Raw genomic sequence first — 16,892 nt, forward strand, 5'->3', positions numbered from 1 at the left:
GTTTTACTTACTTAGCAGCCCCCACCCTTTGTCTTGACAGTGACTTGGCGTGCAGGCTCTGGGCTGGACCCAGTATCTTTGTCTAAATACTATTGGAATATAACTTTTTCTAAACCCTTATCTTTCAACATAAATTTATTTAAGTATGCTAAATCCTTTTTGGAATAGGGTGGGGATATATGAAACAATTTCACAAGTAAAAACATAAAACAAATTAATTGTAATAAGTTTCTGTAACAGAAGAAACTTTGAATATCTTTCTGTTAATAGGGGTGGAGTTTTTTCCTATATATAATAATCCAGATTTCTCTCATCCTAAACTATTTTTTTATGGTTGTTGTATTTACCTAAAATGGCTTTTCTTATCTCATTTTTTCATTAGTAGTGATGCTCTCTGTAAGATTTTTGTCCTATATGGGACCAATACTTATATTAGAACCACTTAAGTAAAGATGAAATAGAAAGAATCTTATGAAGAGGACAGAAGGGAGTTACAAAAGACAGTATAATAACAGACTATGCCTTCCATTGCCACTTATCCTGACTAGAACCTTGACTTCTAATGTTAAATTTATTCTTATGTGATCCCAGTGCTGTTGAATTTTATTTACACATTCTTTTGATGTGTTAGATTTCTATGTAATTTATTTTTATGATGTCTTCAGAATGAAAAGGTAACTTCATTAGCACAATTCTCTAGAAGTTGCTGTTCAATAGAACTTTGTGATGGTGGCTGTTATATATTTGTGCTGTCCAATATGATAGTCACTAGCCACATGGAACAGTTGAGCATTTGAAATGTGGTTAGTGTAACTAAAGAGCTTAATTTTAAATTTTATTTTATTTAAATTAATTTCAATGTGAGTAGCCACATGTGGGTACTAGTGGCTACCATACTGGACCCATGCAGCCTGCAACTTTTTTTTACTATGTTTGAGTTTCAAAATCAGAATTTATTCCTGTTTTTTTAAACAGCTTTTCTTTCTTTGTGCTTGCTTATTTTGTCTTTCTTTTGTGGAATTTTAATTTTTTACAATATTCTAAGGGTCAATTCTGGAAGTCCTCAGTGTGCTTCATTAATTGCTAGTATGAAATCTGTGCTTTGTTTTAGGAAAAATTCTAAATTTAGACCTTTTTAAGTTTCTCTCTCATTGTGATTCTTGCCATTTATCGCTTGTATTTCTTTAGGCTCCGAATTCATATTATATAATCATGGTGTCTTTTTTCTTGGGTGTAACATCTGTGTTACATGTTTGCTTGGTCAGTTTTCCTGGTAACTCCTTTCTTTGTTGCCTCCAATGTTGTTTTTAAGTTTTGATATTTACCATTATGTTTCTAGTTTTTCCCAAGACATTCCATTTATATGTCCTCATAGCGCATATTAATCAATAAATCTAATTTCCTTCACCTAAGCTCTTAAGTTTTTTCATGCAACTTAATAATTTATTCTTTTGACCTCTGCAATCTTTTAATCAGAACTTAGTTGATGTTTACCTTTATTTTTCCATTAGTTAACAGCCTATAAAGCTTATCTTCTTATTTCTAATTACTTACGATTTTTTAAAATAAAAATGCGTTGTTTTGGGATGTTTTTGATATGCTTGGTTCAAAGCTTCCTGTCTTCCCAGAAGTTACGTCTTCTACCTGTTACATGCTCTGATAACTTGAGAAAAGTTAGAAGCCTGTAAGATTAATTGTATTTTAACTTCCTTAGATAAAGGATGTTTCTTCATTAAATAAACATTGATTGAGTTTTAGGAAGAAACAGAAAAAATAAAGAGTACACAGTTTCTGATCACACCCCTCACCCCCCACCCCGTGATACGAACTCAGCAGTCTCCCATATCAAAATGTATTTGCAATGATTAAAATAAAAAGAAACAAAAAGTACTAAAAAAGGAAAAAAAAATGTATTTGCAGCCCTGGCTGGTGTGGCTCAGTTGGTTGGAAGTATCTTCCCATAAACTGAAAGGTTGCAGGTTCGATTTCCAGTTAGGGCACATATCTTGGTTGAGAGTTTCGTCCCTGGGTTGGGGATGAGTACAGGAGGCAACCAATTGATGTTTCTCTCCCTCTCTCTTCCTCTCCATTCCTATCTCTCTAAAATCAATAAGCATGTCCTCAGGGAGGATAAAAAATGTATTTGCCGTTGTCAGTGTTATTGTTCCACTTCAAATGTATGAGGCTAATTTCTGACCCAACATAAAACATCTGTATTTCCCTTGAAAATTCCCATGTAGCTTAAGACTCTCTCCCTCTTCACTTTCAATCCCAGTGAGCTTCTGTCCTGCACCATCACTTGCTTCAGGAATAAGACTGATCAGATGGTGTCCAGAGCCTTTGCTCAGACAGCCCTCTGATATATTGTCTAAGAACACTGGTGGGTTTAAGCCTTCATCTGTACCTCTGTGAACCTTGTTATATGTTCAGATCACATGAACACCATTCTGAATTATGGAAGTTCTTTAATTGGCTCTGCAGATATGTGTGGTATTTTTAATTTTCTTTTTGTCACCATGATTAGACAGACACTAATGTCTGAGATATATATTTCCCTCTCAACTCTACTAGTTCTTAAATTGCAAATGAAAACTTCATGTATTATCAAAGATAATTAAAGCCAGACACACTAGTTGAATTGGTAAGGACAGATTTTAATCAGTACTTGACGATTGCAGTAAGGCGGCCGGGGGGTGGGGGGGGGTGGGGGTGGTTCCACTTTGTACAGAACTTACTGTACATTTCAAAGGGAAAACAAGGAAGTAGGGAGGGGCAAGTGGAATTAGGATGAGTCAGAAAAGTGAAACTGCAGAAAGGGTTGATTGGTGTAAATGCAGTTTAGCCAACTCTGTCCCATAGTTAGTTTTTGTCCTCCCACAGAGATAGGGAGACAGAGGCCCTGGCCTTCCTGATGACAACATGTCAGAGCAGTGGCTTCTGAGTCCTTGAGAAGAACACCTGGAGGAGGTACAAATTCATCTCAGGACAGAGGAGGGATTCACCCTTGCCATCAAGCCCTTTGCAATAAAGCCCTAATTAAAGATGTTTGGGCCTATCACGGGTGTGGACTGGAATGAGCAGTCAGGTCTTTGCCAGCCCTGAGCTTTCTCCAGAAGGCAGTTTGAGTGGGGCTAGGGTTATCATGGGGATGCTAACAGCCTGGAGTTGGTAGAAACTCTGCTAGTGTTTGTTCATATCTCTTAATTATTTGTGCACCAAGTGGAGGCCTGTTTATGAAAAGAGGGCTCAGAGGAGCCTGGCTTGAGCTAGGGCAAGGAGAGAATCTTGGTTACTCTGTTCATGGGTGAAAGGTGTAAGAGCAGTAAGTCCCTACTGCTCTAAGTCCCTACGCTGGCATGTATACAGAGCTGCATTTTGTATTTCAATTTTGAGACTGCTGGAGAGCCACTTCAAACACTCTGAAGAGGAGTGGAACGGCTAGAGTTCAGACACTGAGTTATAGTGAAATTTTTTATGGTGGCAGAAGAACCAACTTAGTTTGTACCAAGGAAAAACATGTTGAAATTCATTAAGCTCACTTAAACTTGAACTTTCTCTCTTACATTGAAGTAGCGAAACATGAGAGAAATGTGTCCTTTGTGTTGGAGGACAGAGCATAGTCAAATTTAATTTTATGTAAAAATTTATTTTAGCCTTATTTACTTAGCTAATACTAGTTATTTGTTTAGTTTACTAAGTCTCAAGTTATCTTTTTAAAAATTTACTTATAATCAGCACAAACTAAGACATTTTAAAGCTGAGGTTTAGAACAAATGATATTTTTATATTCAGTGATATAAGTGCATTTTTCTTATTTAGAAAGATTTTTAGGATGGAAATTATTAGGTCAAAGGGAATGGGCAGTTGTAAGCCTCTGGCTGTGCCTGGCTGTCCTTCCTCAAAGGTCCTCCTAATCTGTACACATGTGGCATATGAGAGTGCCCACACTAATATTTGCCACACTAACAGATAAACATTATGAAGATTTTTTATCAAAGCATTTTTCAGTATTAATAAAATCAGATGTTTGTTTTTCATTTTTCTTTCATCATTCATGATTGTCTTATTCTTTGCACATTTTTCTTTTGGTTCCTTTTTTCTTACTATAAAAGCTCTTCTCACCTCTGTTAATCATTTGCCTCTTGATTTTTTATCCTCATTTTTGATTTATAGATGTTTAATATTTTTGTCATAAAAGTTAATTCATCTTCCATTGTTGTTATGTTCAAAAATCCTTTCCAATTCTATTTTAGATAGTTCCCTGTTTTATTCTTACATATTTGTTGCTTCTATTCTAAGTTCTTTTACAAATTCTGAAATTTGTCTTACTACCTGATAGGTATGGAAACCTAATTTTGTCTGTGAATTGGTGCACAGTGACCCGTAGTGTGACATGCTGGGAAGATCTGGATGAGAAAGCCTGCTTTATTCTTGGGACTATCTGTGACTTACAGGATCTGTGGCCTACTGCTTCACTTGTTTTGTTTCTGAGTCTGTTACTATCATATTTATGTGTGTGTTGGCCAGCTTCCAAAGTGACCCCCAGAACTCCTACTTCTGGTCACTCCTTCATGTGGTCTGTGTAACAGTAGGATATGGCAGAAGTGATGGCATAGGGCTCCAGGGCTTGGTCCCAGAAGACAGTTCGGCTTCTTTCTGGATCTCCTGGGTTCCTCACTCAGCGGGAAACATTGTAAAGACACTATGGAGAAGCCAGATGGGGAGGACTGTGGTGCTTCTCAGCTGTGTCAGCACCAACTTGCCAGCTTTGTGTATAGGTTACTTACTAGCCTCTCCAAAGTTCCTGGAGAGCAGAAATTATGAATAATAATATGCGGTTATTGTCATTTTAAGTGACTAAATTGTAGGATAATTTGTTACACAGCAATAGGTATATATTCAAGTGGTTTTTAAAAGTAGGTTCAAAATGTGACTGTGAGCTAAATTATTTTAAATTGGTGATATCCTTTTAAAACAAAGGTTTTTGAAGACTTGTTTTCTGTGGGGAGAGAAAGCATGTATGTTTTTGACAGATTCTTGATTATAGGCTAAATGGTCTAGTTTTATGCTTGGCTCCTCAGACTCTGACTGTTCTGTCCTATTAAAACTGAGGGAGAATTTTTAGCAGGTAGGAAGAGGTAGCTTCTACCTTATAGTTCCCAGAAGACAGCACTATCTTTGTAATTTATTTTCAATGCTTATTAAGCACCTCTGTTCTGTCAGAGACTGAGGGTGTATCACTGAATGAGATGGACAGTCTCTGCTGTATTGGAGGCTGCAGTAGGGGGAGATAGGACCTGTGCCCTGCCCCTCATGCCGCCCCAATTCTGGTGTTCGGTCCATTGGAAGAAATGAGTGGGGAGTGTCAGGAGCCTACGTTAGGAAGATTCATACTGCTTTTCCAAGTACAGCCTCTGAGCACAAGGCACTCACCTGTCCAGTGGATGAAGTCTGAGTTGGCTTGTTTCTACTGTAATAGAATTCCCCCTATACACATACATGTGTAGATGAGAATTATTTATGTGGCAGTCCCCCCATTTTATGATTCAAAAATGCTAGACCCCAGTGTTCATGCTCAGAATTGTGAGATACTGAATGATGTCAACACTCCTTCCCCAGCCTACAGTGCAGTCAGGTTCTGGACAGAGCAAGTTTTTGTAGCAGTGATGATTTTTGCAGAGGTTGGGGTGGTCTTCAAAGACCTCCTACCCTCCCAACCCCTCCCCCCCAAAAAACAATGAAAGCCTTATAAACTAGAGTTAGAATTGTGGACAATGCTGCTAACAGCCTTCAAGATACTGAGCTTTTTGGCTGACAGCCAGATAGTGGAGCTCAGCTTGGAGTCAGGGATGCCTTCAACCCACTTGGCAAAATTAGATCCAGACCCTAACTGTGCTCAAGCCCAAACGTCAGTCTTAGATGAATGTCACAGAGTGACTCTACATCAAAGATTGCAGGTTACAAGAAGAAGCCCCGTAGCAGGGGTTGGCAGCCTTTTCTGTAAAGGTCCAGGGAGTTACATAGGGGGTGGCTTTTCAGGCAGCATGGTCTTTGTTGCAGCCATTCTGCTTGGTGGCAGAAAAGCAGCCCCAGAAAACATGTAAAAGAGAGAGTATGGCTATGCATAGAAAATGCAGATTCCACCTGGGGACCAGCGTTGGCTCACCCTCGGAGTGAAGGTTGGAGTAGAGGAGGTTGTATAGAGATAATGACTGTAAGGTTTTTTTTTAATATATTTTATTGATTGTGCTATTACAGTTGTCCCATTTTTTTCTCCCCTTTGTTCCTCTCCTCCCTGTACGTCCCCTCCCACCATCATTCCGCAGCCTTAATTCATGTCCATGGGTCATACATATAAGTTCTTTGGCTTCTCCATTTCCCATACTATTCTTAACTTCCTCCTGTCTATTTTGTATCTACCATTTATGCTTCTTATTTCCTGTACCTTTTCCCCCATTCTCCCCACTCCCACTCCCTTTCCCTACTCATAACCCTCCATGTGACCTCCATTTCTGTGAATCTGTTCCTGTTCTAGTTGTTTGCTTAGTTCGCCTTTGTTTTTGTTTTTTTAGGTTTGGTTGTTGATAGGTATGAGTTTGTTATTTTACTGTTCGTATTTTTTATCTACTTTTTCTTAGTTAAGTCCCTTTAATATTTCATATAATAAGGGCTTGGTGATGATGAACTCCTTTAACTTGACCTTATCTGGGAAGCACTTTATCTGCCCTTCCATTCTAAATAATAGTTTTGCTGGATAGAGTAATTTTGGATGTAGGTCCTTGCCTTTCATGACTTTGAATACTTCTTTCCAGCCCCTTGCCTATAAGGTTTATTTTGAGAAATAAGCTGGTAGTCTTATGGGAACTCCTTTGCAGGTAAATGTCTCCTTTTCTCTTGCTGCTTTTAGTGTTCTCTCCTTATCTTTCATCTTGGGCAATGTAATTATGATGTGCCTTGGTGTGTTCCTACTTGAGTCCAACTTCTTTGGGACTCTCCTAGCTTCCTGGACTTCCTAGAAGTCTGTTTCCTTTGCCAAGATTGGGGGAGTTCTCCTTCATTTTGTTTTCAAATAAGTTCTCAATTTCTTGCTCTTCTTCTTCTCCTTCTGGCACCCCTATGATTTGGATGTTGGAACATTTAAAGTTGTCCTGGAGGTTCCTAAGCCTGTCTTCACTTTTTTGAATTCTTGTTTCTTCATTTTGTTCTTTTTGAATGTTTGTTTCTTCCTTCCTCAAATCATTGATTTGAGTCCTGGTTTCCTTCCCATCACTGTTGGTTCCCTGTACAGTTCCTTTATTTCACTTTTCATAGCTTTCACTTCTTCCTCTATTTTGTGACTATTTACTGAACCAATTCTGTGAGCATCCTGATTACCAGTGTTTTGAACTATACGTGTAATAGGATGGCTATCTCTTCATCACTTAGTTGTATTTTTTCTGGAGCATTGATCTGTTTTTTTGTGTGTTTTTTTTGTTGTTTTTTTTTTTTTTCATTTGGGCCACATTTTTTGTCTGGACTTGCCTGTTAAGTAGTAAGGGGCAGAGCCTTAGGTATTCACCAGGGCAGGGCATACTACGGTGCTGCTTTCTGGTTATTTTTTGTCTTTAAATTTGTTGTTGCCCTTCTTTTGGTTATGCAAGGAGGCAAAGTATATCTACCTGCACCTCCACTTTGACTCTAAGTTGACTGTAAGTTTTTGAATATTGATGAAAAATGTGAATTTGCAGATCCATACTATCCCAAGAAGGGTGATAAAGAGGAAGTCATACTTAGACACAACCCAGTGCAGTGCATGACCCCAAAGACAAAAAAAAAAAAAACAGCACTAGGGAAAAATAGGCATTTGCAAACATTTATAAACTAGAATTACAGAATTAGCCGTAATAGGAGAAAGTAGTGGGAAAATATCTTCAAAGAGTTGAGAGAAGGTCATTATCAATGTGAAATTGCATGCCCATCAGCTCTCTGAAGAATGAGAATGCAAATACTACAGATTAAAATTACAGAAATTAGCCCTGGCTGGCATAGCTCAGTGGATTGAGCTCGGGCTGTGAACCAAAGTGTCACAGGTTCGATTCCAGTCAGGGTACATGCCTGGGTTGCAGGCCACAGCCCCCAGCAACCGCACATTGATGTTTCTCTCTCTCTATCTCCTTTCCTTCCCTCTCTAAAAATAAATAAAATCTTTTAAAAAAATGACAGAAATCACCACTAAGAAAGCTACACTAAGCTAGACTAAAGGGATTTTGAAAGGCTGTTCTTTAAGAATCTGTATGTTTTAGGAACAATAAGCTAACTCTCCAAATTGCAGATACTTTGAGTGGAGAGAGATGACAAGAGTGAAATAGAAATGGAGTCAGTATAGTTTTCTCCAGATATAATATTGTTAGTCTAGATAAAGCTGAAATGCCTGCTTTTGCATTTCTCCTACTTACTATTTTTGTTATTTTTGTGATGTGGACATGAGGTATATGGTGGCACAGATATTTGCAATACATATTCTATAAGGTTTTCTTTTATTGTTAACTGTTTTACATTCTGGAGAATAGAACAAGTTGAAACAAAATGACCTTGAGTTTAAGAACTCGATATCTTAATAATAGGAAGGGAATGTTTGGCCTTGCATATATAAAAGAAAACTTTTCACAGAATTAACCATTTAGTGAGTGCTTTCTGTGTCAGATACGAGTATGAGCGTTTTGTGTGGTGTTGCATGTGCACCTGTGGTAATAATCCCTTTAGTTTGATGCTCTTATTATTGCTATTTTATGCTGAAGAAACTGAGATTCAAAATAGTTTGACTACTAACTCAAAGTGCATCTACAAGTAGCAGAGTAGAATTAGTAACCAAACTGATTCTCACACAGAAATTTGCTTCAACCACAGGTTTTTCTGTGTGGTACCCTGGGCTGAAGAGCCTGTTGAGATGATTGCTATTCTTGTTACCTAGGTACATTTATGCCTCTTGAAGTTTATGCTGTGCAAAGGGGAAACTAACAGTGTTACTGGAAGCATGTGGTGGGGGGCGAGGAAGGTGTGGGAGAGAGCAGCTCTGGTGTAGCAGAGGGGCCCACAGACAGAAACAGAAAGTATCCCCTTCCACATGCAGTTAAGTACTGAGTTAGAGTCATTCTTTATACGTAGTTTTGATTTCTAAAACATTTTTTGTATGTGGCAGAAGCTTTTAAATTAGGATTTTTTTTTCTAGTGGAAAGAGTGAAAGAACAATTAAAGCTTTCCTTGGAAAACAAGAATGGCATAGTGCAAACTGGTGAATTAATGGTTGTGCTGGATGGATTGGTGATTGAGCCAGAAAATCTAACAAGCTGCAACTCACCTCCAACCAGTAAGCTAACTGTGTGTTTTTAAAAATTAGGAAGAAATCATCAGGAAGTATATAAAAACCTAGTTTCTTTCTTTCTTGTTATTCAGTAGAAATACAGCAAAATGGTGATGCCTTACATGAAAATGGAGAGCCATCAGCCAGGACAACGAACAGGTAGAATATCAAATTTTAGTGATTGTGGCAAAGTAATGTAACATTTCCTATATATATAGTTTTTAATTTTAACCCTAGAGTTTATCATAGAATTTAAAACATGTCATTTGGATTGAATTCCTGAGGAAGTAGTTTAAAAAACCAGCTCTATTGAGATAAAATAAATACACCATAAAATCCACCCTGTTAAAGTGGACACTTCATATTTTTCGGACCATAAGACACACCTCGGTTTTAGAGGAGGAAACTAGAGAAAAAATTTTTTGAAGCAAAAAATGTACAATATTTAATAACATAAATAACATAATATTTCACCAATATAAATGTAAACAGAACTCATTAGCAGCATTAACAACCATTATTCCTCCCAAATGGGGGAGAGCCTCCTACCCGTGCTTCTTATAGTCTGAAACATACAGTAAGTGGCTTTTAGTGTAATCACAGAGCTGTGTACCCTTTCTTACCATATGATTTGAGAACACTCTCATCACCCTCAAAATGAAACTCTGTCTCACAAGTATTCTGTCCCTATTCTTGCCTCCTCCCAGCCCCTGGTCTGCTTTCCATTTCAAAAGATTCTCCTATTTTGGACATTTTATATCATTGTAATTATATGTGACCTTTTTTGTCTGGTTCGTCTCACTGAGCATGATGTTCACCCATGTGGTAGTGTATGTCATTTCTTCATTCTGTCTTACTGCAAATGGGCTTTTAAAAACCCATTCAAGTATTTAGGCATACTTATCAGTAAATAGAGACAGATTGTGTGGGAAAACGAGAGTCTTGCTGTCAGAATTGTAGTTCCCTGAAGATCACTGGAAGATAAGATGTGGTCTTTCCTCAGAAATCATCCTGCCATTTCAAAACTTGCTTGCATTCACATTTGGTGACCATTTATAGAGGCTTTCTGTTTAAAGTAACTTAAATTGGAATAAAAGCTTATAATAAGTCGTATATAGTGGAATGAACACCTGAAATCATGGAAACATATTGCTGTGAAAGTCACTTGTTGCATTTAAAGAAGCATGCTAGTATGTGACAAAATGTCACCTTTATCAATCTGCCGTCATTAATATCATTACTCTTAAATACCATTAAATGATTCTCATAGAGCACTGAATATATATTTGGTTTAAATAAATATATTTAGTAACCATATTATAATTTACATTGAGAAAATTAAGGACTGAAAGGGTAAATGGTTAGTTTCATTAAAATGTATGTGTTTGTATACATGTCTATTTTGAAATACAATTTTAAATGTTTAAAAGAGCTTGACTCACTACCAGTCTGTAACCTACTGTTTATTGCATAGTAACACATTTTGCGTCAAATATTAATTCTGCAGCCCAGGAGAACTTCAGGCGGGCTCTTTACCTGGACTTCTTGCTGGATGGCTAGGGTGGGGTGTATCCATAAGAATCACTCATGGGCATGAGCTTTTGTCAGACTTTACCTGCCCATACTTCCTCAACATGCCCCACTGCACATGCACAGGTGACAAGGAAAGGGGGTGTGACATTTCTTCATGCATCAGATACTTATGAATGCCTGTTTGATGGCAGACAGTAGTCCTAATGCTACACATGCCTATACCCATGGAACTCCCATTCTGGTGGATAGTGAACAACTGAGGAAATAAATTAGCTAATCAGAGAGACTGATGAGAGAGCTATAGTGACATGATGGAAGGGAGCCTGTTTTAAAGAAAGAGGTCCAGAAGCCATCTCCAAGGAAGTGCCCTTAGAGCTGAAGTTGAAAAGCTAAAATGAAATATTTATATAGAGTTCTGAGGGAAGAGCATTGAGGCAGAGGAAATGACAGTGCTAGGACCCCAAGTTTATTTCTGGTGGATCTTATGTTCTATAAATTCTTCCCATTCCAGAATATAATAATTAAATTTTTAGTAATCTTGTAGTCTTTATGACTTTACTGCCTCACATATAATAGTTTTTAATAAACATTTGAAGGCTTCAGCATGCTTTTTATATTTAGTAAAATTGTTATAGTATACTTTCTGTGAGGTGAGCAAGAAGGACCTTGGAGAATAGGTTGTAGCGGTAGACAGGGTGAGGGGCTGGTTTTTGAAAAGCTGTGTTGATTATGGTCAGAAGTCTCGATCTCATTTTAAGCAGGGAAGGGACATGTTCTGATTTATATTTTTCTTTAAAAAGTGAGGCTGCTCTATGCAGACCAGGTAGAGTGACGTGTGTATTTGGGAGAACTCTCCTGGTCACTTAAGCAGTATCACCCCACTCTCTGTCAATTGCCACTAAGATTTAAAATGTTTGATTTTTGTGGTTGTAGTTTTGTTTATTTACAGTGAATTTATATACTATAAATTCTAACTGTGGTGCAGTGTTTAGCTTTTTCTGATCATGTACTCATTTTAGTGCTTAGTAAATAATTTACAGTCAACATTTGAAGACTTTTCAGTGTTCAATAACATTACAATAGTTTCAAATTTATTGTTATGTTTCATGAGCATTTTGAAGACACTTTCAGGGCATTTAAAATAAAGATTAATATTCTTAGACTTAAATAATTAAATGTATAAATTGAACATTATTTTGAGGGATTGAATTCATTTTGATTTAGTATAGTTGTATTTTTTAGTATAGATTTATCTGCCAGTATGGAATATACTTAGAACTGAAAATAATTTAGATTTCCATGTTACAAAACATGCCATAAATTTGTTCATTATTCTCTGTATCTGTCAGTTTGCTTGAATGATAAGAACTCAGTAACTATTCTTAAGAAAATTCTTATGTAAAGTTATTTAATTGTACTGAACTCATTGAAGTGAGGCATTTTTTTTTTTTGAAGGTTGACTCCTGAAGGTCCAAATGGAATAGATAACCATGTACCTTCCAGCACTGTGGTGCAGAATTCATGCTGTTCACCTGTAGTTAATGGAGACAGTGCACCTTCATCTCCATCTCAGGGTGCTGCCAGACCCCGAAACACACCAGCTCCCAAACCACTCACATCTGAGCCAGCCAGTGATGCTGGTAAGTATGCCTGTTTGGACACATTGTGTACATGAAGACTCAGTGACACTTACATGCCTGTCCCTACGTTCTTCTTAGTATACAATCTTTCTTTTTTTTCTTTTTTTTTTTAAGATTTTATTTATTTATTTTTAGAGAGGGAAGGGAGGAAGAAAGAGAGAGAGAAACAGAAACATCAATGTGCGGTTGCTGGAAGTCATGGCCTGCAACCCAGGCATGCACCCTGACTGGAAATCGAACCTTACGACACTTTGGTTCACAGCCCGAGCTCAATCCACTGAGCTATGCCAACCAGGGCAGTATACAGTCTTTCTTAATCCTCAGATCTGCACTAGGAATTTTAAAATGACAATGCCTGAATTTTTTGGTAATAATTTTGAATTCTCTAGATTATTTAGGCAAGTATGCCAAAAATATGTTCATTTAGAGATCACAACACATTTCACATAGCAATAGTAATATTGATGGCTAGATTTTTAGGCTTTATGCCACAAAAAAAATCACTAATTCATAACAGGGAATATATTTCTACAAGAACTTAAGAGAATTCATTGATTTGTCAGTAATGAATGGTTCCTTTAACATATCTCTTAGTATTCAAATATTTCCTGGTGTGTGACTTAGTAGAAAAATGTACTGTGAGTTGATACAGCTCCCAGAGAGTTTTATATTTTTTAAGGATATTATCTATTATAGTAGGACTGCCTAAGGAAAATTTCCTCTGATTCTAGTTTGCAGTGGAATCAGCTACAAATGTTATGAATTATTTTTTACTTGATCATTATATATTAACCTTTTCAGATGAATCTCTTGAAACACAAACATTTTAGGACTTGCTTAAGATAACTAGCATGTGTGCTTGGCTAGAGTCCTAATCTCTTGATCCAGAGCCTGTGTTCTTTCCTGTGTTTTCTGCTCCTAGTAAAAAGTAGAAACGTGCAGAGAAGAAATTCAGTGATTCAATGAAAATAGATGGATTTATAGATAAGACAATTTGTATTTATACTCAAGTTTGGAGAGTATTTACCATGTGTTTTCCTGAAAGTTTTTGTAAACATGGAACTGATATGAATTTTTTAAAGAATTTAATTGGTTTATTAATGCTGCCTTTTAAACATAATATGAACTTAAATGTCTTAAGTACCAGAATAGGTAGAAGTTTTTAGTCATTAAAGTGGCTGAAAAATGAAGAATATTTTCATTTAACTAGGGTAAAAGTAGGGAGCAAATGCATTTATTTTCTGATTCTGACCTTCTTTCTAGTAAGAACATTTGTCTCATATTTCTGTTAGCAAAGCAGGAAAGGAAACATCACCTTAGATTTTCCAGGATTGTCTCTAAATCAAGAACAGATCAGTTAAAATAAGTACTGTCCCTGAGACTCTAACTTTTATGGACCAGAATGAAAAGACACCATAATGTGAACAGCATCCTCAATAATTCCAAGAGTAAATACAATAGTGAGATTCCTAGAACTCTGCCTTATGTTATTTGTCCTAGATTAAATATTACAGTTTTTAAAAATAGCCTAAGGAAGTACCTAAAGAAAGGACCAAAATCTTATTTTTTAAAATTATTAACATATAGAAAAATGGTTTATGTGAATATCAGAGTTCTTTACAATAAAGCATGAATCTAATGCTTTTTGGCCAGAGGGGTTTTGAGTTATCGAATATCCATCCCAAGAAACATGATGGGAAAAAAAACCTAGTTATGTACCCATAAGAAATTATATTTTAAATAATGTAACTCCCTTGCAAACTCTCCAAAGAGGCTGTAAAAAAAAGAAAAATAAAACCTTATGTGACCAAACAAATGAGTGATTTGTTCTATGGGATTAGTGTTGGATTCAGAATAGTAGATCCACTTCCATTCCTTCTGGATGTAATTAGATGGCAGGGCCAGTTATTAACTAAATCCACTCCTGATGGATTTATCCACTAAATCCACTGATGAAACTATAAGAATGCTCATTTTGGAAAGGCTTATACCAACACTCTTTCATTCTTGTCAGAACTCTCATCTAAAGTATATTAAATTTGGAGATTCAGTGCTTTTTGCTAAAATATTTGGCTATTTGAGTTGACAGCTGCAGGGACCCATTACTACCAGTTCGTTGCATGTTTTGGCATTTGGGTGTACACAGGTGTTGATGCAAAAGGGATAATCTCTTATTTACACCCTACAACTTGTCAGGTACTTTAAGAGACTCTTTCCATTGGGAATAAATTCACTTTTTTGTCCATGCCTAAAATCCCAAGGTGAAAATAAAACACTAGATGAGATGTGAGGAACTAGAAATGAAGGCTTATCATGAATAATTCCCATGACATTCACAGTAACTGCAAGGAACCTAAGACAATCAGAATAATAATAGTGGCTAACATTTGTGCTATACCTGTTGTAGACACTGTGTGCCCATTTCCCAATTTAACCATCACAATAAATCTGCAGTAGATACTAGTCCTGGAGAGGACCTGAGGCTTTAGAGCTCATGGCTAGGAGGAGGAGGCACTGAATTGCCACCCAGCTCTGGCCCTCTGCTGTGCCCTCTGCTTTCCCTGCACCTGGATGTGTGGGATTTTTGTAGTGTCTCAGAGTTTTGCTGTTTGTCTTTCATGCCATGATAGCCATGATTTTCCTCCGGCCAACTTAGTGATTGTTTTCACCTTCTCTGATTATTGTTGGTGACATCTGACAAACAACTGCTGTCATTCCATTGGCCAGTCTACAAAGGCTATGAAACCTGCTCTCTTGGTAGCAACCACTTGACCAATGTCTTTCATACTATCTGTCATCCCTTAGTGGGAGGATGAATAGATGAAGTCAGGTATATTTTCAAGGAATGGTAATCTCTTTTTAAGCTGTTACTGTAAAAATGGTATTCTTTTTTTTAATTAAGGACTTTAAAAATTAGTTTTCATTGTTGGAGTGGGGATGGGAATGTGCATGTTCTGTATCTCACATATGACAGGTTTTTAATCCCTTACCTAAAACAACCAAATTTCTAAAATCTTTAAAAACAAATTTTTGGGGGGTGAGAGGCTGGGGAACCCATTTGGTTGGCAGAATGACTAGAACTGATTTGAGGATGTTTTGAATTTATCATGCTTAGGATGAGTTTTCTTACCTTTGCAGAAACATTACTGTGCTTAATAACTGTGGGACCCACACCTGCTTGGGTGTTAGCATAATGTATAGAATGTGTGTCATATCACCTTCTTAAGTTCCACAGAGTTATGAGATGTGAAACTGCCAAGGAACTGTGGGCCTGTGCTGAATAAGGAGTTTGAGGCAAAGGATTTCACCAGAGACAGACTGTACGTGATGGCTTCCTGTGTCTCCACCCCATTCTTTTGAGTCTTGACTAAGGGGATCCATTCAATAAGTTTAGTTGCTGTGAATATTGGTCTTTATTTTAAGCTAAATAGTAGGCAGTCATGATGTGGTAAAGATTAGACTCTGCTTCTCATAGGACAAGGTTAATCCCAGCTCTGCCACTTAACACCAATGTGTGACGTTAGTTGGACAAATTTAACTCCTCAAAATTTAGCTCCTTCATTTACAAAAAGAGAATAATACTCAACTAACTACATTATAGGATTGTTTTAAACACAATAACCTAAAACACCTGCCATAGTCCTTGGACAGTGGTAAGAATTTAAGAGAAATATTACTTTTCTACTTCTTCCCTCTTTCCTGAACCTGTAGTATAAAATAACTTTTTCTAATATATAACTATTGTTTTATTAAAAAAATGGATCACAGTTCAATGTGGTAAGTTTTAGGTATGACTAACTGGACTTCTGTTTTTAGCCTTTTGTTTTGAAATATAGATTTCATAGAAAGTTGCAAAGAATGTATAGGAAGGTGTCTCGTTCCCTTCATCAGTCTCCCCCCATGTTGACATCTTACATGACTGTAGTGCAGTGTCAGTGTCAGGAAATTGGAAGGGGCACAGGCCATGGAAGGATAAAATAAGATGTCCCTAAAAATGCGTTTCACTGGGTTAACTGATTATGCCAGACTTCTGATAAATATGTCAATAAATTTTGTTTGTTTCTAGTTTTATTGAATTATAGTCAGAATGTGGCCTCCTGATTGTAGAATTGGGGGTCTTGTTTTGTCCTTTACATATGTCAATTTTTCTAAAAATTCTTAGGGTGTTTGGATGGAAAAAAATGTATATATCTATATATATACACACAGACACACATAGTAGAAACTCAAAAGTACCTCTTTAACTGTGTAATTTAGGTCAGGGTATTGATTGTGTTATTAAAGCCTTCATATACTTAATTATTTTTCTACTAATGCTTTGTTATTTGCATAGTTTTGAGAGGTATATTTAGTTCTTCTTTGATTTGTCTTTATTGATT

The 16,892-nt window shown here is 36.8% G+C and overlaps 1 protein-coding gene across 5 annotated transcripts in view; it reads left to right on the plus strand.

The window, feature by feature from the left end:
* Positions 1-16,892, plus strand: part of WWP1 (WW domain containing E3 ubiquitin protein ligase 1) — a 117,506-nt gene that overhangs the window by 56,939 nt on the left and 43,675 nt on the right. For 3 of the 5 annotated variants that reach the window (XM_045849381.1, XM_045849380.1, XM_045849383.1), the window contains 3 exons: positions 9,209-9,346; positions 9,433-9,499; positions 12,329-12,513. In XM_045849381.1, coding sequence (XP_045705337.1) covers positions 9,209-9,346; positions 9,433-9,499; positions 12,329-12,513 — 390 coding nt within the window. The remainder of the gene's footprint in view (positions 1-9,208; positions 9,347-9,432; positions 9,500-12,328; positions 12,514-16,892) is intronic. The other 2 variants (XM_045849382.1, XM_045849384.1) reach the window with 2 other exon arrangements.

This window comes from Phyllostomus hastatus, unplaced genomic scaffold (genome assembly GCF_019186645.2).
Source record: "Phyllostomus hastatus isolate PE091 unplaced genomic scaffold, TTU_PhHast_1.1 phas_contig_65, whole genome shotgun sequence".
NCBI classification, from domain to species: domain Eukaryota; kingdom Metazoa; phylum Chordata; class Mammalia; order Chiroptera; family Phyllostomidae; genus Phyllostomus; species Phyllostomus hastatus.